The sequence below is a fragment of the Zonotrichia albicollis genome, chromosome 2, assembly GCF_047830755.1.
Source record: "Zonotrichia albicollis isolate bZonAlb1 chromosome 2, bZonAlb1.hap1, whole genome shotgun sequence".
NCBI lineage: Eukaryota > Metazoa > Chordata > Aves > Passeriformes > Passerellidae > Zonotrichia > Zonotrichia albicollis.
Window position 1 is genome coordinate 42,827,891 of NC_133820.1, and position 15,429 is coordinate 42,843,319.

At 44.4% G+C, this 15,429-nt stretch overlaps 1 protein-coding gene across 1 annotated transcript in view; it reads left to right on the plus strand.

Annotated features, from left to right (window-relative positions):
- The first annotated feature begins 1,634 nt into the window (after nucleotides 1-1,634).
- The window catches only part of A2M (alpha-2-macroglobulin), a 29,688-nt gene continuing 15,893 nt past the window's right edge, over nucleotides 1,635-15,429 (plus strand). Inside the window, exons 1-15 of the mRNA XM_074534974.1 lie at nucleotides 1,635-1,878; nucleotides 3,549-3,732; nucleotides 4,830-4,989; nucleotides 5,868-5,920; nucleotides 6,393-6,413; nucleotides 6,762-6,930; nucleotides 8,115-8,199; nucleotides 8,955-9,078; nucleotides 10,518-10,632; nucleotides 10,872-10,981; nucleotides 11,480-11,638; nucleotides 12,923-13,150; nucleotides 13,482-13,545; nucleotides 14,029-14,171; nucleotides 14,818-14,967. Of these exons, the coding sequence (XP_074391075.1) occupies nucleotides 1,793-1,878; nucleotides 3,549-3,732; nucleotides 4,830-4,989; nucleotides 5,868-5,920; nucleotides 6,393-6,413; nucleotides 6,762-6,930; nucleotides 8,115-8,199; nucleotides 8,955-9,078; nucleotides 10,518-10,632; nucleotides 10,872-10,981; nucleotides 11,480-11,638; nucleotides 12,923-13,150; nucleotides 13,482-13,545; nucleotides 14,029-14,171; nucleotides 14,818-14,967 (1,851 nt within the window). The 5' untranslated portion in view covers nucleotides 1,635-1,792. The remainder of the gene's footprint in view (nucleotides 1,879-3,548; nucleotides 3,733-4,829; nucleotides 4,990-5,867; nucleotides 5,921-6,392; nucleotides 6,414-6,761; nucleotides 6,931-8,114; nucleotides 8,200-8,954; nucleotides 9,079-10,517; nucleotides 10,633-10,871; nucleotides 10,982-11,479; nucleotides 11,639-12,922; nucleotides 13,151-13,481; nucleotides 13,546-14,028; nucleotides 14,172-14,817; nucleotides 14,968-15,429) is intronic.

Sequence of the window (15,429 nt, forward strand, 5' to 3'; positions counted from 1 at the left end):
CCTTACCAGAGAATACCACTGAAGAAATAGCTTCTCATATTATCATATGTAGGTGAGATGAGAATGTCTCTGACCTTGCCTACTTTACCTTGCCTGAATGGATTGAAAATATTTCTCTTCAGTTTTTGGCTACAGAGAACATTTTTGACCAAGGTCCTAATGATCAGGAGCAGGCTTGGGAGCTGTGAGAGCTCTTTGGCTGTTTGACAAAAAGGGTAGATCTCTATAGAGATCCCTCTGCCCTGTGCAGTTCTGCCTCTTGTCCTGTCGGATTGGTGTTCCATCAGTCCAGCTCCTGACCTTTACCTCTGTAAATTGTCATCTTCTAAAAGGCTTTGACCAGCCCATATGTATAAATCCTCTCCTCTGTGGGTGAGGCAGACTTTCCTGCATTATGTTTCTTTTGGGCAAGCAAAGCCATCTTTAGGTGCCAGATGCTGAAGGAAGAGCACAAATCTGGGCTGTCTTTTGTGCAGTCCCCAAGGAAATTGCACATGCACTACTATCCTCTTTTTTCCTATGCAGGTCACTGCAGGGCAGAATGAGGTCGGTAATGAAGGTTTGTAATTGCACTGCACTTGGATTTCTTAACTCCAGAGTTACTCAGCTTAACAAAGTTTTGATGATTATATGAGGAGAAGGGTAGGACAGACAGAAAATTATTTTATCCTGCACACTTTTTAATCTGAAAATTATGCTTTACATCCTCTAACACAGATCTCCATTCTTTGGAGTTTGCATTAGAACTATAAATAAGACAGATATTCTACTACCACTTGCAAGGGTAATAATTACCAGAGCTATTGATCCTCCTGCTGCAGCCCAAGTAAAGACAGTGGTCTAAAGACTCCATTTCCCTCTCTGGTACAATATTGCCCATCACAGTGCATTACATGAATATGCACTTAATTAAATCAGGATGATTCCATCAAACAGCAATAATTTGATCTAGATGTATCCATAACTTGATCTGGAACCAGAACCAGTAGAAGGAAGGTAAGACCCAGGCCACATATGTTCTGCTGTGTGAGGGTAGCTGCTGCTCTGGGCACTTGGTTAATGTGTTACATGCTGTTAATGGGTTGAACTTTTGGCAGCTTCCCGTCATGTCACTGTCCCTGTTTCTGTCAGGGTGAAGGCCAGATCATTTCAGTTGACTTGATTTTCCAGGCATTTTGTGACCTCTTTTCCTGGCATTAGCTTTGATGGGACCAGAAACAGGGAGCAAAAGGGAACAGTGTGGGTGGAGAGGGAAGGTTTTTTTAATTTCCATTCCCTGTTTTCACAACCTGTTAGTGGGAGTTAGACACACCCAGGTTTGTTTCCCAATTCCTAGTCCAATCTCCTGCTCACAGTTTGAAGGAAATCAAACAGCTCCTGTGCTTCCAGCAACCTCCATGACCAGTGCCGTGTCCAGCTCCATACAAAGAGCCCTGCCAGAAATGGAAGCCTTCACCTCATGCTCTGCTGCTAGCCCTTCTTTCCTTAGTTAGAGCCCTTCCTCTTCCATTGCCTCTGTCCTGCCCCAGCAGAGACAGAGTTCTGGCCTGCCAGGAACCCTCCCCTCCCTCTCCCCCCCAGCCCTGGCCTTCTGCCCAGATTGGAGCTGCTAGTCCCAGCTCCTCCTTGCTGCCTCTCCCTGTTTCCAGATGGGCCCTGGCCCCCAGCCCTTATCTCCTCCAGCCCCTGGGCTGTTTGCAGAGGAGAGTATAAAGGGGCTGACTGGGAGAGCAGAGGGGGAGTGAAAGCAGCACTGGACCACACTGAGTGCCTGCTTGACTCACCACGTACCATGGGGATGAACGGGCTGCTTGTCAAATTGAGCATCTTCCTCCTCCTCTTCTTCCTTCCAGGAGACACCTCACCCATCACAGAGCCGTAAGCTATGCTGGGGGGGTCTCTGGGCAGGCACGAGACCTTGGCTGTGTGCCTGTGTCTATTCTCTGTCCCTTGTCTTCTATCTAACTTCTTTTATCCAGGAATAAAGATACCAGGGCTGGGTAAAGTGCCTTCTACAAACAGGAACTCTGGTGCTTGAGGGAGATGCAGAGCAAGCTGTGAAACTGAGATACCAGTAAAACTTCAGGGGATTAACAGGATTTCAACAAAGTTTTATGCACAAAATTAGTCCTTTTGAAAGACAACTTTTCATAAATGTTTGTGCAATGAGGTCTTCTTAAGAGACAAACAGTTTTGAAAGGACAATGAAAGGTTTAATCTTGGGTTGACTGTCCTACTCCCAGCTGAAATGCCCAGGAGCTGGGAGTGGCTTTTTAAAAATGATAATGAGAAGAAAATGAACAAATAGCTCATCTGGCATGCTTGGAAATTGCTTTATTTTTTAATTCACATTTTTCAGCTCAGCCAATGGAATGAAAATTCCCTTGCCATGCAGGATAATGTGACACTGTAAGACTGTGACTGTCCAGGTTTGTGAGGGTATAGTGTCCTGCCTCTCTTCTTCACCCCCTTTTGCCCCATTGGTATGTGAAGGACATTTGTGTTGTGTGCATGAGTGTATATGTGTGGTAGGAGCAGCACATGAAGCGTCCTGACATCCCAAAGCCTTTCTCCTTTGGCTTTTTGGCAATGTCTCTTCCTCCCCTGCAAAGCACAGAGCATCTCACCCATCAGAGAGCCCATCACAAGGGGTGCAGGGGAATTCCTGAGCAAGGTTGTGCTGTAGTGCTTTCATCAAATGCAGGGGAAACAGACAGTGGGATCTGAGGGGCCAGAGCTTGATCCCTGCAGACAACTGGGGATTGGGCAAAAAGGTGCCGGAGCTTCTGCCACTGCTGAAGGGAATGCTTTGCCTTACTGCTGAGGTATTGAGGGCTCTTCTCCCATCTGCTCTCTGCTCTGAATATGCCCACTGGAGGCCAGTCCTGTCCACCAAACTGGGAGCATGGTTAACGTTAGGTGGATCGGGCTTGATTCCCAGATGCAGTGCTGGGCACCGGGACACCACCGGCAAGTTACCACCCTGGGAAGGAAGGAGGCTGCTCAGGACTGAGCAGGGATCCCCTGTCGGGCTGCGACAGAGAGCCTTGCTTCTCTGAAAACCTGAAACTTGTTTGTGTTTTTGCTTAAGATCTGGCTCCACGCTGTGGCGGTTTTGAATCTCTGTGAGGAGTGAGAGTAATGCTGCAGACGCTTCGCAGTGTGTAGTCAATGGAATTTTTTCACTGGGTACTGGCATTTGTGTGGCTCCTGAATGCTTCTAACAGTGTCTAGCAAAAGTGACAATTGAGTTCCCTCCCGCCTTTATTCAGGATCCCAGGAAGAAGTGCTGCTGTTGTGTCAGAACCTAGAAAAACATATCCTTTCCAGATCTTTGTGTGTAGCATTTCCTCTGGTATTTTACATTTGAGACCTCTGCTTTCCCCTGCTGCTACAGACATGCTGGAAATGTTGTTACACAGTTAGAAAATGCACCCTTCTCCCTGTGCAGCCAAAGTGTAGTCATCCAATTGGTTTGTTTGTTCTTTCTACACAGCTCCTGTTACCTGTTCCTGCTCCTCTGACCTATCATTCTCCCTTGTTCCTAGGCAGTACCTGGTGCTGGTGCCCTATCTGATCCACACGGATTCTCAAGAGAAAGTCTGCATTCAGCTGACCCACCTGAACGAGTCTGTGACTCTGAGTGCCACAGTTGAGGATCTATGGGGGAACAGGAGCTTGATTGATGACGTGGTGTCAGAGAAAGACGTGTTCACCTGCATCCCTTTCTCTGTGAGTATCTCATCCTCGTGGGATGATCCTTTGTGCCAGGGATAAAATGTAAAGGCACTGAGAAATAATGACCAGAGTAACACTATGTGTATATTCACTTACCTCTTGATTAAAGGTGTGTCCATCCTCAACACCCTCTTACTGCTGAGATCTCCTTAATAAGCTAAATGACTGTGGGATGCTGAATCCTAGAAAGTCACCCCCTTTCTAGGACAGGAGAAGAAAGTGGGTTTTAGTACATTGACACTCCTGATGGCTGTTTGGTGAAATGGCTTTCCACATCATCCTTCAACATCCTCAATTTGTCACTTCAGTACCTTCAAATTGTGGTAGAGCTTTTGGACCTCAGATACTTTCCACCTGGTGTATACTGAATTAATGTAAGAACATAGAACTGCAATTGGCTGTATCTGAAAAAAACCCAGCAAAGGAGGAAATTTATTATTTAATGTAATTGAAAGCCCCAGGAACTATAATGAGTTGTATGTAACTAGGAAAACCTGATCATTTAGCTCAGAGCATAATCTAGGGTCTGAGCTAAATGATCAGGTTTTCCTAGTTACATACAACCTAGATTATGTCTTTGGCCTGAAAAGTGAGGAATTGGTCTTCAAGACACTTAAAAGGTTGGCATTTTTGTCTTGGTTTGTCAGATTTAGGCTGAAGACTGACTTAGTCACTTGCAAAAGAGAGGTATAGATGTCTTGGCATGTGTGGTTTGGAAAAGGAAATGTTCTGCGAGGACTAGGGACATAACCTGAAGGAGAGGACAGACTATTCCATTCTGCTTCTGCATGTGAAAAGGAAAAGGATGGAAAGGTTTGGTCAGGGCAGTAGGAATTTTTAAAAATTGGGTGCTAGAGCTAGGTGTTCCTTTGCTGCTCAATACTGGCACAATTACTGCACAGCAGGAGGAGTGGGTAGGAATATATTATATGGGACAAATAAAAATCAGTCTCTTGTTCCTGATTATTGTTCCTCTCACCTCTGTGTTGGATCCATCAGGATTATATTAGACCTCTTATTTCAGGAAGGCTATTTCAGTTCAGGAAGCCTTTAAAGGTGGTCTGTTACACAGTTTCCTTCTTACTTTCCAGCTTCCAAAGCCAAGAGTCCCATTACCCTTCGTGTTTCTCAATGTGACAGTGAGGGGGGCCACGCTGCAGTTCAGCAGCCGCAAAGTACTGGCGGTCCAGAACTCCGAGAGCTTGGTCTTCATCCAGACAGACAAACCCATCTACAAGCCTGGACAGACAGGTACCAGGGAAGGGGTGGAGATTTGAAACAAATATTTGAAACAAACTCTGCACTAAAACTGTTGGATCATACTGGCCAGATATCAGTTACTTTCACAGGGGGGCCAGAACTGCAACCTTGTGGCTGAGACTTATGTTTTATTGCTCCATAAAGGGAAAAACTGGGGAATATTTAGGTGCATGCACATATCTGGAGCACCTGCACTCACTCACTGTGGGCTCTGTTGTTGTGGTCCGTGCAGTTAGGAGGTCTGCATTAAAACGAGAGAAAGACTGGGTATTTATCCTATAGAGAACACTACCAAAACTCAGACTTAGTCATGAAATAGCTTCCAAAGCAGCAGCTGATTTTGCTCAATGAAGACAGAAAGAATTATGTAAGCTATTTATTTCTTCTGGGACAGTGATCTCCTAAATTTGGCCTGGATAAAAACAAACATCCTAAAAGAGGTACTGAGTTCTCTCTCTATCCAGAGCCAACACAAACTTGCAGCCAAGTGCTGAAGTAATTTGCTTGCATTCATCCTTCCTAGGAAGCCAGTCTACTTATAACAAAATTAGAAGACCCATGTGAATTCTGGCATAAAAATGCCTCACTGCAAAGTAGACAAAGGCAACTTAAATTTAACTTTGTCCCTGATCAATGAGATTCTGATGCCCGTGATCAGTAAGATGTTCACACTGCTATGGATTTGCTTTTAACATCCTCTTACTCATGTACCCACAGTAGATGGTTAACCTTCTAGCATGACCTAGTATTCTAGCCAATGGAATTTCCTTATAAGAGAACAACTTGTTGTCTGTTATACCATTTGTTTTTGCAACTGATTTTTCTGGTTACCGATTGCACTGTGGAACCTCACTCTCTTTCTCCATCAGTCCTGTTCAGAATTGTCTCTCTGGATGAAGAGTTCCGACCTGTGAATGAAATGGTGAGCATGATACTTGTTTTTCAACTTATTTGGCCTTCAGTCAAATGTGGGAAAAGGGAGGAAAAATAGTCTCTGTTGGGGAGAGCTCTCAGTATACTGAGATAACTGTGAAAATTCTGGGTCACCTCAGATCTTTTTAACAGGATCTGTTGTCAAATTTCTGCACAAAGCTGCCTTCTGCATTCCTGGAAAGGTTTGACAAACTGCAAATGGACAGTGCTGGTATAAACAGTGAACAATCTGCCATTGCCACAGTGTGCACCTGTTCTTATTGGAACTGCAGATCATCCAGAGTTAGTAATTTTGGCTGACTTTTGTGCCTGAGAATAAGAATTGTCCCCGTCTTCTCACACCCAAAGTTCTCTGATGATCCATACCAGCTTTTACCCTGAAATGTGGTCATAGCCCATGTCATTTGACTGTGTTCCTTGCCCTCTGTCTAAACATGCTGCTTCCTTTCTTCTTTTCCTAGATTCCTCTGGTGTATATTGAGGTATGTACAAACATTTAATTCACATTCACATCTATTGCACCTCAACCTGGGCAGAGTAAACATGTTGCCTCAACATGATTCTTGTTTATTTTTTTATTAAGCTGGTCCCTTATGCTAATTCAACTATACAGAATTTTAACTCATATGGTGGCTACCAGGTACCTGGGCCCAGGTTACAGCTCCCCTGCCATCCTGCTGTGTACTCCCCCCAAAACTCTGCTAGTGCCCTCCACTCCTGGCCTGCAGCCTCCTGAAACACAGGGGCCGTCCCTCCCTCCACTGCTTTGCTAGACCTCATTGCAGACTCCCATTGTTCTCACAATCTCCTTGTGATCTCATTTCCTGTAGGACTCAAAGAAAAATCGTCTGTACCAGTGGGCAAATGCAGAGTTAGAGATGGGATTTATACAGCTGTTCTTCAACCTCACCTCTGAACCTATGCAAGGCACCTACACTGTGGTGGCACAGAAGGCCTCTGGGAAGAAAGTTCAGCATTCTTTCTCTGTGGAGGAGTATGGTAACTATCACTGCAGTTTCAAGTTCCTAACAGCTGGTCACATGGGACATGAAATCTTAATTGAACAGTGCAGGAGATCTGACCAGGATGCCCAGCATTTCTGGAAATTTGTTTCTGTGTTCTTTTCCTCCCAAGAATCTTCTCTTTAGGAGGAGAAGACTAAAGCGCTTGAGTGACCTATCTCCACTCCTCCCTAAGCCCCAGACCATGGAGTGCAGCTCTTCAGAACGCCCACCTCAGCAAGGCCCCTTTCCGGAGGAGCAAAGTGCTTGGATCAGTCTGTGCTGACAGCCACAAGGCTTACTTCCTTTCTGAGGTGTTTTTAGGCCACAACCTCATGTCCAGTTGGCTACATACCTATCAAATGTCACACCATAAGTCTGGGTCTAGGCTGGGGCTGTCTAGGCTGTAAATTAAATCTTGCCTTTTCTTCCCCACAAGCTAAGCCTGTAGCTTGTGGGATGCTGTAGTGCCTTAACCTCCCTTTAGTGCTCTCATCACTATAGCACTTCCATCTGCTTGGCTAAAAAAATGGTATCCCAGTACACATCAGCACAGGATAACAGCCAGCACATCTTCCCACCCCAGTGAGCCAGCTGCAACCTTTCTTACATTGTCTGACCTGGCCTGATGGATGAGTCTCAAAGTGCTTTGACCTCTTCCAGTTGCAGACTGTGCTCTGTCCTGTGCCCTGAATGAATCTCTTCCTAGTTCTCCCAAGACGTTCTCCACTTCCCCTCCTGCAGCTGGGTGTGGATATCACCCTGTGATGTATCACTGGAGAAGCCAGGGTGTCTTCCTGTACTGAACATTAATAAGATCTACATGCTCTAAAAATGCAGAGTCCAGGCTGCAGTCTGCATATTTGTGGGAAACTGCTACTGATTTTTCTCTCTGTTTTACTGTATTCTGCTGCTGTGGGACTGATAAGCCATGTGTTACCTATGAAGCTGCTGTATTTTAATAGCTGGTGTAGTAATCTTGTCTTCTTACCTGGCACCCTGCTTGGCTGAGGGGTTTTCAATGACTTCAGTGGGATGTGCAGGTGACAGAAGCCTCTAAAATCTGACCCTTTAGATGTAAAAGGCTTTTAGGTAATTTCAGAACAGCCTCTAAGCACCTTCATGTGTCATTCTGATGTTATTCCCTACCACACAGACTGTTTTCTTTTGGTTCTGCTGCAGTGCTGCCAAAATTTGAAGTGACAGTGAAAATGCCCAAGGTGATCAGCATTCTTGATGAGGAGCTGAAGGTGACAGTTTGTGGACTGTGAGTGTCATTCTTTCAAGTTCTGCTTGGTTTCAATGTTTTCTTGAGTTGCTGATGAATTCTCAGTCAGGAGGCTGAGAGATGAGACTTTATGATATTTTTCAATCCTTTTGAGGTCCCAGGATCAAGCAGGCTGTATCTACTGTTAGACAAAAGACAACAGTTACTGTTTGATGCACCTTGTGTGTAACATATAGAAATGTATTTTTGTTCTGTTCTTTTGTAAGAGTGTTTCTTGCATATTTTTTGAGTCATTGAGGATTTCACACTAGCCACAGTGCTAGGGATGTGGGCTTTAGTTCAGTTTACCCAGGAATGATGTTTTAGCTGTATCTTCTGCTTGTTAGTGTGGAGAGGAAACCCTAAGGGATGCAACTGCCCTCTTTCCTTTGGGCCACCTCACTGGATTCTGCCTTGCAGTGTTCCATACACTTTGTAGGGAGAGCCATGGCTTGGGCTGAAGAGTGAGAGTAAAGACCCCATGCTTGTACATACATAAAACAGTTCTGTCAATTGGGTGCTTGGGTAGATGCTTGCAGCATGTTCTCCAGGATGAGGGGGAATCAGAACAAAATATGCATTAGCATATGGTACCAAACTCCTTTCTGCTTTTTATTTCCTATGATGGCCCTGTGTATCCTGGAGGCAGCTCTAGGGAAGATAGCTGGCATCAATGGGGATGAGCCTGTAATTTTTCTACATCCCTGTTACATTCCTAATGTCTCTGTTTTCCTTTCAATCCTCCCTGCTTGTAGATACACGTTTGGGAAGCCTGTTCCTGGCCTCGTGAACTTCCGTGTCTGCCGGAACTATGAGCATGCATCCATGTTCTGTTATGGTGAAGAGTCTAGAGCAGTCTGTGAAGAGTTCTCTGGACAGGTGAGTCAGGATTACTCTGGTGGGAAGAGTGATTGGAGAAAGTGTTATTGAGCTTGCCTTGTAGGCACAGGCTTGCTCTGAGTACGTACAAACTTAGTGTTAACAGGTGGTGAGGCACTGGCACAGATTGCCCATGGAAGCTGTGGATGCCCCATCCCTGGAAGTGCTCAAGGCCAGGCTGGATGGGGTTTTGAGCAACCTGCTCTATTGGGAGATGGCCCTTCCTATGGCAGGGGAATTGGTGCTTAGATTGCCTTTAAGCCCCATTCCAATCAAAACAGACTCTATGATTCTGTGACAATCCATGTATTTTAAGAAAGGCTGAAGGATGAGAGAAGATGGGGTGCAAGATGAAATGTGAAAGGTAAAAATAAAGGGGAAGGTCTGAGCAGTAAGAGCAATGTGTGTAAAGGCTGGAATCTAATGGAGAATTAAGAGATGAAATAACAGAAAAATCAGATGGAGTGTAGAGACTGTAAGAGCAAAGATAGAAAAGCCATGAGCAATGAGAACGAAGTTGGAGTTGGCTTACACTGGACACAGTGTGTGGGGACAGAAGCTGGTGTTAGAGGAAGGAAAGGAGCAGAAACCAGGAGAGAGGCTGATGCATTTTGAGCTAGAGGGAAAAAAATATGCGTTTAGCAGCCGTGGTAAAGACAGAAAAAACCCTCACTTTTTTCACCTTTTAACTGGCAAGAGTGAAACTGAAAGGTGTTTGGAGCACAGACAGATGCAACAATACTGGGTTAATTGGCAGAAGTTGGAGTAATAACTTGTGGAAATATGCCAAGAGAAGAAAGCATCTGGATGTTCTTGTGGTCCCTGGGCTCTGCTACAGCATGAGCCACATGAATCTACAGCTACCTCTTCCACTACTCTTGTTACAAATGTCAAAAGAAAATATAAATACTGTGGTGCTAACCTCTGTTCTAGGCACTTCTTCTGTGGAGACTTGCCTTGTACATGAGTTTGCTGAAGAGAGGTGGCAAGCTTTGGAAATACTTTTCCAGCTGTCATCCTCTTTCTACAAATACACAGGCTTTGGTTTATGTATCACTCATATGGCTTGCACATTTTAAGTAAGCAGCTTTATTTTCCAAAAAACCTGATGCCTGACAAACATTTCTTATGTGGCACATATTGACTAATTCCCTATGCACTCGTACCAAGTGTTGGCAGCTTCAAGCTTCACAAACATACACAAAAATTGTCTAGTTTGCAAACCCTTTTTCCTTTAATCTTGCTGGAATATCTTAACATGCTTTTTGCCAAGTTATTTATGTCTTTTCTCAGTTTTGATAACAACAACAGAGGTAGATTATCTGTGAGGTTGTGGACTTCTCTTTCAGTTCAGAGCAACACACAGGGATGGATTCATTAACTTGGATAAGCGTTGTATAAATGAGAATATAATGGTCTTGTTTGTTTTCCTCCAACAGACAGACATCTATGGCTGCATTTCTGAAGTGGTAAAGACCAAATTATTCCAGCTCAAGAGAAGTGGATATGAGAATAAACTCCATGTAGAGGCTAAGATTAAAGAGGAGGATACAGGTATGGATCATCTGGATGAAAGAGCCATGTGATGGGCCCAGGAGAGACCAGCAGAGGGGCCTGCCCAGTAGGAATGAGGCATAAAAGCAGACTCTCTCTCTTCTGGAACCTTAGAGTATTCCTGCCTCTAGTCCAGGACTATCAAGCAAAGAGTTTGTCCAGCAAAGGAGGGTTGGCCTGGAGTAAAAGGAATTCTGGTTAGGCAGAGGCAAATTAGTTCTTCTTGCTTCTTTCTGCAGGAGTGGAGTTGACTGGAACAAGCTTCTCTGAGATCACAGCTACCATTAGCAGAGTCACGTTTGAGCTTTCAGATACTTACTACAAGCGGGGAGTCCCCTTCTTCGGGCAGGTAGGAAAACCATGAGAATGGAATGCCATGAGTGCCAAGCAATGATGCTACTGAACCTTCTGGTCAGATCTATGCCCCAGCTCTGCAAGGATGCTGGACCTCAGTGCTGCTAATCCCTGTGGGTCTCCTTTCCTTTGAAAGCTCTCAAACTGGGGAACAGCAGCTGAGAGCACAGCCTTCATTCTATCCTTGTGCTTCTGCCTCTCCAGTCCACTAAAATTCTCCTCCTACAGTCACCTGTTCAATTGGAGGCCCCAGGGGTGTGAGTGCTTGTCATTCTCCACATCCACTCCTCTAATCCAGAGTCAGAGACAAGAAAGAGGCAGAGAAAAAGTATTCAGAAAGTTTGCAGCTGTCTCAGAAAGAGATACATATAAAGTGCTGCTGAGGCTTCCTTGTCTGACACAGGCTCAATGTCTTTACCTTGGTGTTCTACCAGTCTTGTTCAGGTGGCAGCCATCCCTTTCCTTCTAAACTGAGCTGGTTTTGCTCCTCCAGGTGAAACTAGTGGATGGGTCTAATGCTCCAATTGCCAATGAAACTGTGAGAATTTTTGTTCAAGGAGGACAGGAACAAAACTATAAAACAAACGAAGAGGGCATTGCAGAGTTTGCCCTAAACACTTCCTCATTGGCCTTGGAAAATGTTGGAATTAGGGTAAGTCCTTTGGACAGAGAAGATAATGAACCCCCCCACAGGGCTGGAGGGGAAGCTCTAAAATGTATACTATATATGCAAAAGTACTTAGATTATTGTTCCTTGTTGTTTGTGTGAACTTGACACCAGTTTGGTGGAAATAGTCATACAGCAGACTGAGGTTGTAGGTCATGATTGCATTTAACTTGTAAATATTTGATTTCTGCTTAGCAATTGCAATAGGGGGTTAGAAGGAGCATCAGGAGATCATAATAGTCCCTTCTGCTCCAAGAGATCACCAGCCCTATCTTGTCAAGGGTGGGTCTGTCTCACATCTGCATATCTCAGTTTAATTTAGCATTTCAAGTTGCTAAATACAGCTCCTGTTGGTTTGTGGGCGGTTTTTTTGTTCGTTTGATTTTGCTTTGTTTTGGTTTGTTGTGGAATTTGTTTGTCTGAGACAAACAGGTGCTGCTGAGCATCTCTTTGTTAGTGGGAAATGCAATTTGTTGTGTAATATGCATATTTTGTAATATCACATCCTGGAGTGGGGGAGAATAATTGTGTCTAGAATTATATTTGCTCTACTCCCTACAAGTCCCTTGTCACACACTAAAACCATTAAGAATTTTCCAGAAGTTACTACTGGATAGTTGAAGTTTTCAGATTTTTGTAGGATAAAGAAAAGTCAAGGGTTCCCAAGTAATGAGAAAGATAAAGAAAAAAGGGCATGTGAGACATATCAAATTCTGAAGTGCCCTTCTAAATGTGAAAGATCTTCCCCTTGCTCTCATTTTTAAGAGGATCTGAACTCTCTCCTCCTAAACTTCTATTCAGTTTAAGTTTTGAATTATTAGTTGGAGATTGCCCTTCTTTTTTATAGCATCTGTAGGTTGATCTTGGCACTGTTAATATCTGAACTGAGCACACTATCCCTTCTTCAGTGCCAATAATAAGGAAAGAAATAAAAATTTTTGTTTTTTCCCTTTAGACTAACTAGAATATTAGAGAGGGCAATGCATTAGTGTAAAAAGCCCTTAAAGTGACACTGATAGTAAGCAAAAATCTGATATGATTCAGCTTGTTTGACACAAACTCCAGCTTCTGTGTGAGTGAGATCATTCCCAATGATTTGCTAAAGATGCCACCATCCTGTCTTGCACTTTCCAAACTCATGTGTTGGGGTTTGGTTTTGTTTTTTATTTTGCTGACTTTCGTGTTACTTCAGTACCAAAAAAACGCTAAAGCTTTAATATTTGGCCACCTGTCTTTGAGGATCTATGTATGTGTTTTCTCCTTTTCCAGGCAGTTCATAAAAACAACATCTTCTGCTATGATCGTAACTGGGTTGTTCCATCTTATGGAGAGCGTTATCTCCATCTAAAGCGCTTTTACTCTCCCAGTAATAGCTTCCTCAAAATTGAGCCCAAGTCTAAGCCACTAAGCTGTGGCTCCACCACAGACATCTGGGTGCATTATATCCTTACTCCAGCAGCTGTAGGAGAGCAGAAGAAAATCACCTTTTACTACCTGGTAAGTTTGCACCTGCCATACAGTGAGGTTGTCACTGGCAGTTATAGGGGGATTAGAAATAAAAGCTGTGGTTTGTGGCAGCGGTCTTTAAACACGTTCTTGTCATCCTTCACATGTTCTTTAGAAACAAAAAGGAGGGTCTGAGTTGGGAGTAAAAAGTAAGGATGTCCCTGTACCCTCTGGATGAGCACAGGGATTCAGCTACAGGGAGGCAGAGAGCTGGGGGTGAGCAGCAGACACTGAGCTCCGTTGCTCTCCTTGCAGGGCCCCTCACTTTCAGGTTTGCCTAATGTAAAACCACAATCACAGCAAAGTTTCTCCTTCCATTCAGGTGATGGCCAAGGGAAACATTAAGCAAGGAGGCACTCACATTCTGGATTTGGACCAGGAAAGTGGTGAGTTCCTCTTCCCCACCAAATTTTCACTCTTATGGAGGGCTAGGCAACTGTGGCAGACATACACTCTGCTTCCATGTAAACGCAGGGATTGACATGTGCATGTCCTCTAAGATCTGGGAAAAGTTTGACCTTTATTTTCTCTGCCTTTACGCTTTTCACAGATTTGCTTTAATCCTCTGTGCCACTATCTTTCTCCTGACACTGCATTTTCTGGGGGTTCAGTGGTCCTCAGAGATACATCTGATAGTCTGTTTTTAGAAGCTGAAGCAAAATTTAGCATACTTGTGCACTGGAAAACAGGCCTTTTTAGTCAGACAGGGAGACTTACGCATCACTGTGAGCACCAATTTATCCCACTTGGATGCCTGGAATTTCATAATGGCTAGGATAAAGTTCAGCATAAAGTCAAACCTAGAATTCTGTCTGCTCCCAGAGAAAGTTTTTTGCACCTTAACTTTTTGCCATTGTTTTGTTTGCTAGACAATGGTGTCTTCTCACTACAGTTGTCTGTACAAGCTGATATTGCTCCAGTGGCCCAAGTGCTGGTCTACACCACAGTCTCCAGAAAGGAGGTGATTGCTGATTCAGCCAAGTTCTACACAGAATTATGTTTCAACAATAAGGTTAGTGTCCACTTCCTGAGGGAGCAGCCACAAGACTGCAGTGTGTTCAAGCTCACTTATTTAGATTCAGCCTGGTTAAGCTAATTTCTTTAGGTACAGTAGCACTGGACAGGCAACATATCAATTGTTGTAGGTAGCTTCACTGCTTACTCGTTTGTGCTAACCTGGAGGAGATCAACTGCTGGAAAAAAAGTGCTAGAAGGGGCTACACTGATAAAACCCCCTTTAGCAACTGGTCAAACTGCTGATCCTGCAGATGGTCCAGGCTAAGAAAAAGAGAACAACAGCAAGCTCTTTGCAAGATGATTTTCTCCCCACATACAGTTTCTGGGTGCAGTACAGTGACTGGTCCTAGTTCAAGGACATGCTCCACTGTCTGATCACATCTAGCCCCTATGTGGGATCGCCTCATCACACTCACAATGACCACAAAACCCACAACCACCTTAAAAACTTTATGAGCGATTGTGATGCTTGAAGTTGCTTGGTGCTGATTCCCCTGACACTGCTGGAAAGGAGCAGTAGCCCAGAGGGAAGTGTGCATGGCTATGGGGACCTTGTGAATTTAGAACTGAATGCACTCAGCTGGAAGGAAAAGTCCTGTGAGGGTAGGGCATCTGTGACATAGCCTTTCCTGTGCTTGCAGGTGGACTTGAGCTTCTCCCCTTCGGCAGGCCTGCCTTCCTCGGATGCCCACTTGCAGTTCCAAGCCTCACCGAACTCCCTCTGTGCCGTGCGCGCTGTGGACAAGAGTGTGCTCCTCATGAAGCCAGAAGCTGACCTGTCACCCACCTCTGTAAGTTCTTGGTCTGTGGAACAAGTCAGAGCCTGCTCAGAGCAAGAGCTGGGGTGGAAGCAGGGAAAAGTCCCTCTTGTCAGAGCTGAAACAGGGAGGCTCTCCTGGGCTGCTTCTCATCTTCCTTCAGTGGGCAAAAAGATGAGAACTGGGCAGCAGTTGTTTCTTAGGGGTTTGGTGTGATTTTAGGGATGGCAGTTAGAAAGCCTTTTTAGGGGCCTGCTTGTCTTGGCCAGACCCAAATGCTGTTATGTGTTTGATGATAATTTTTCAGTTATTCTCCTCATGCATGGATTAATTTTCTTGGTGTAGCATCTGGAAGTGTCAAAGAGTTTATTTGCTTTTAGCCAAGCAGAAAATGACAATCCCTGAGTAAGGACAAGGTATTGCAGATGGTTTGGCCAATGTAACTTTTTACATATTTGAGCCAGAATAACCAGAGTAACATGCAGAGCATAAAAA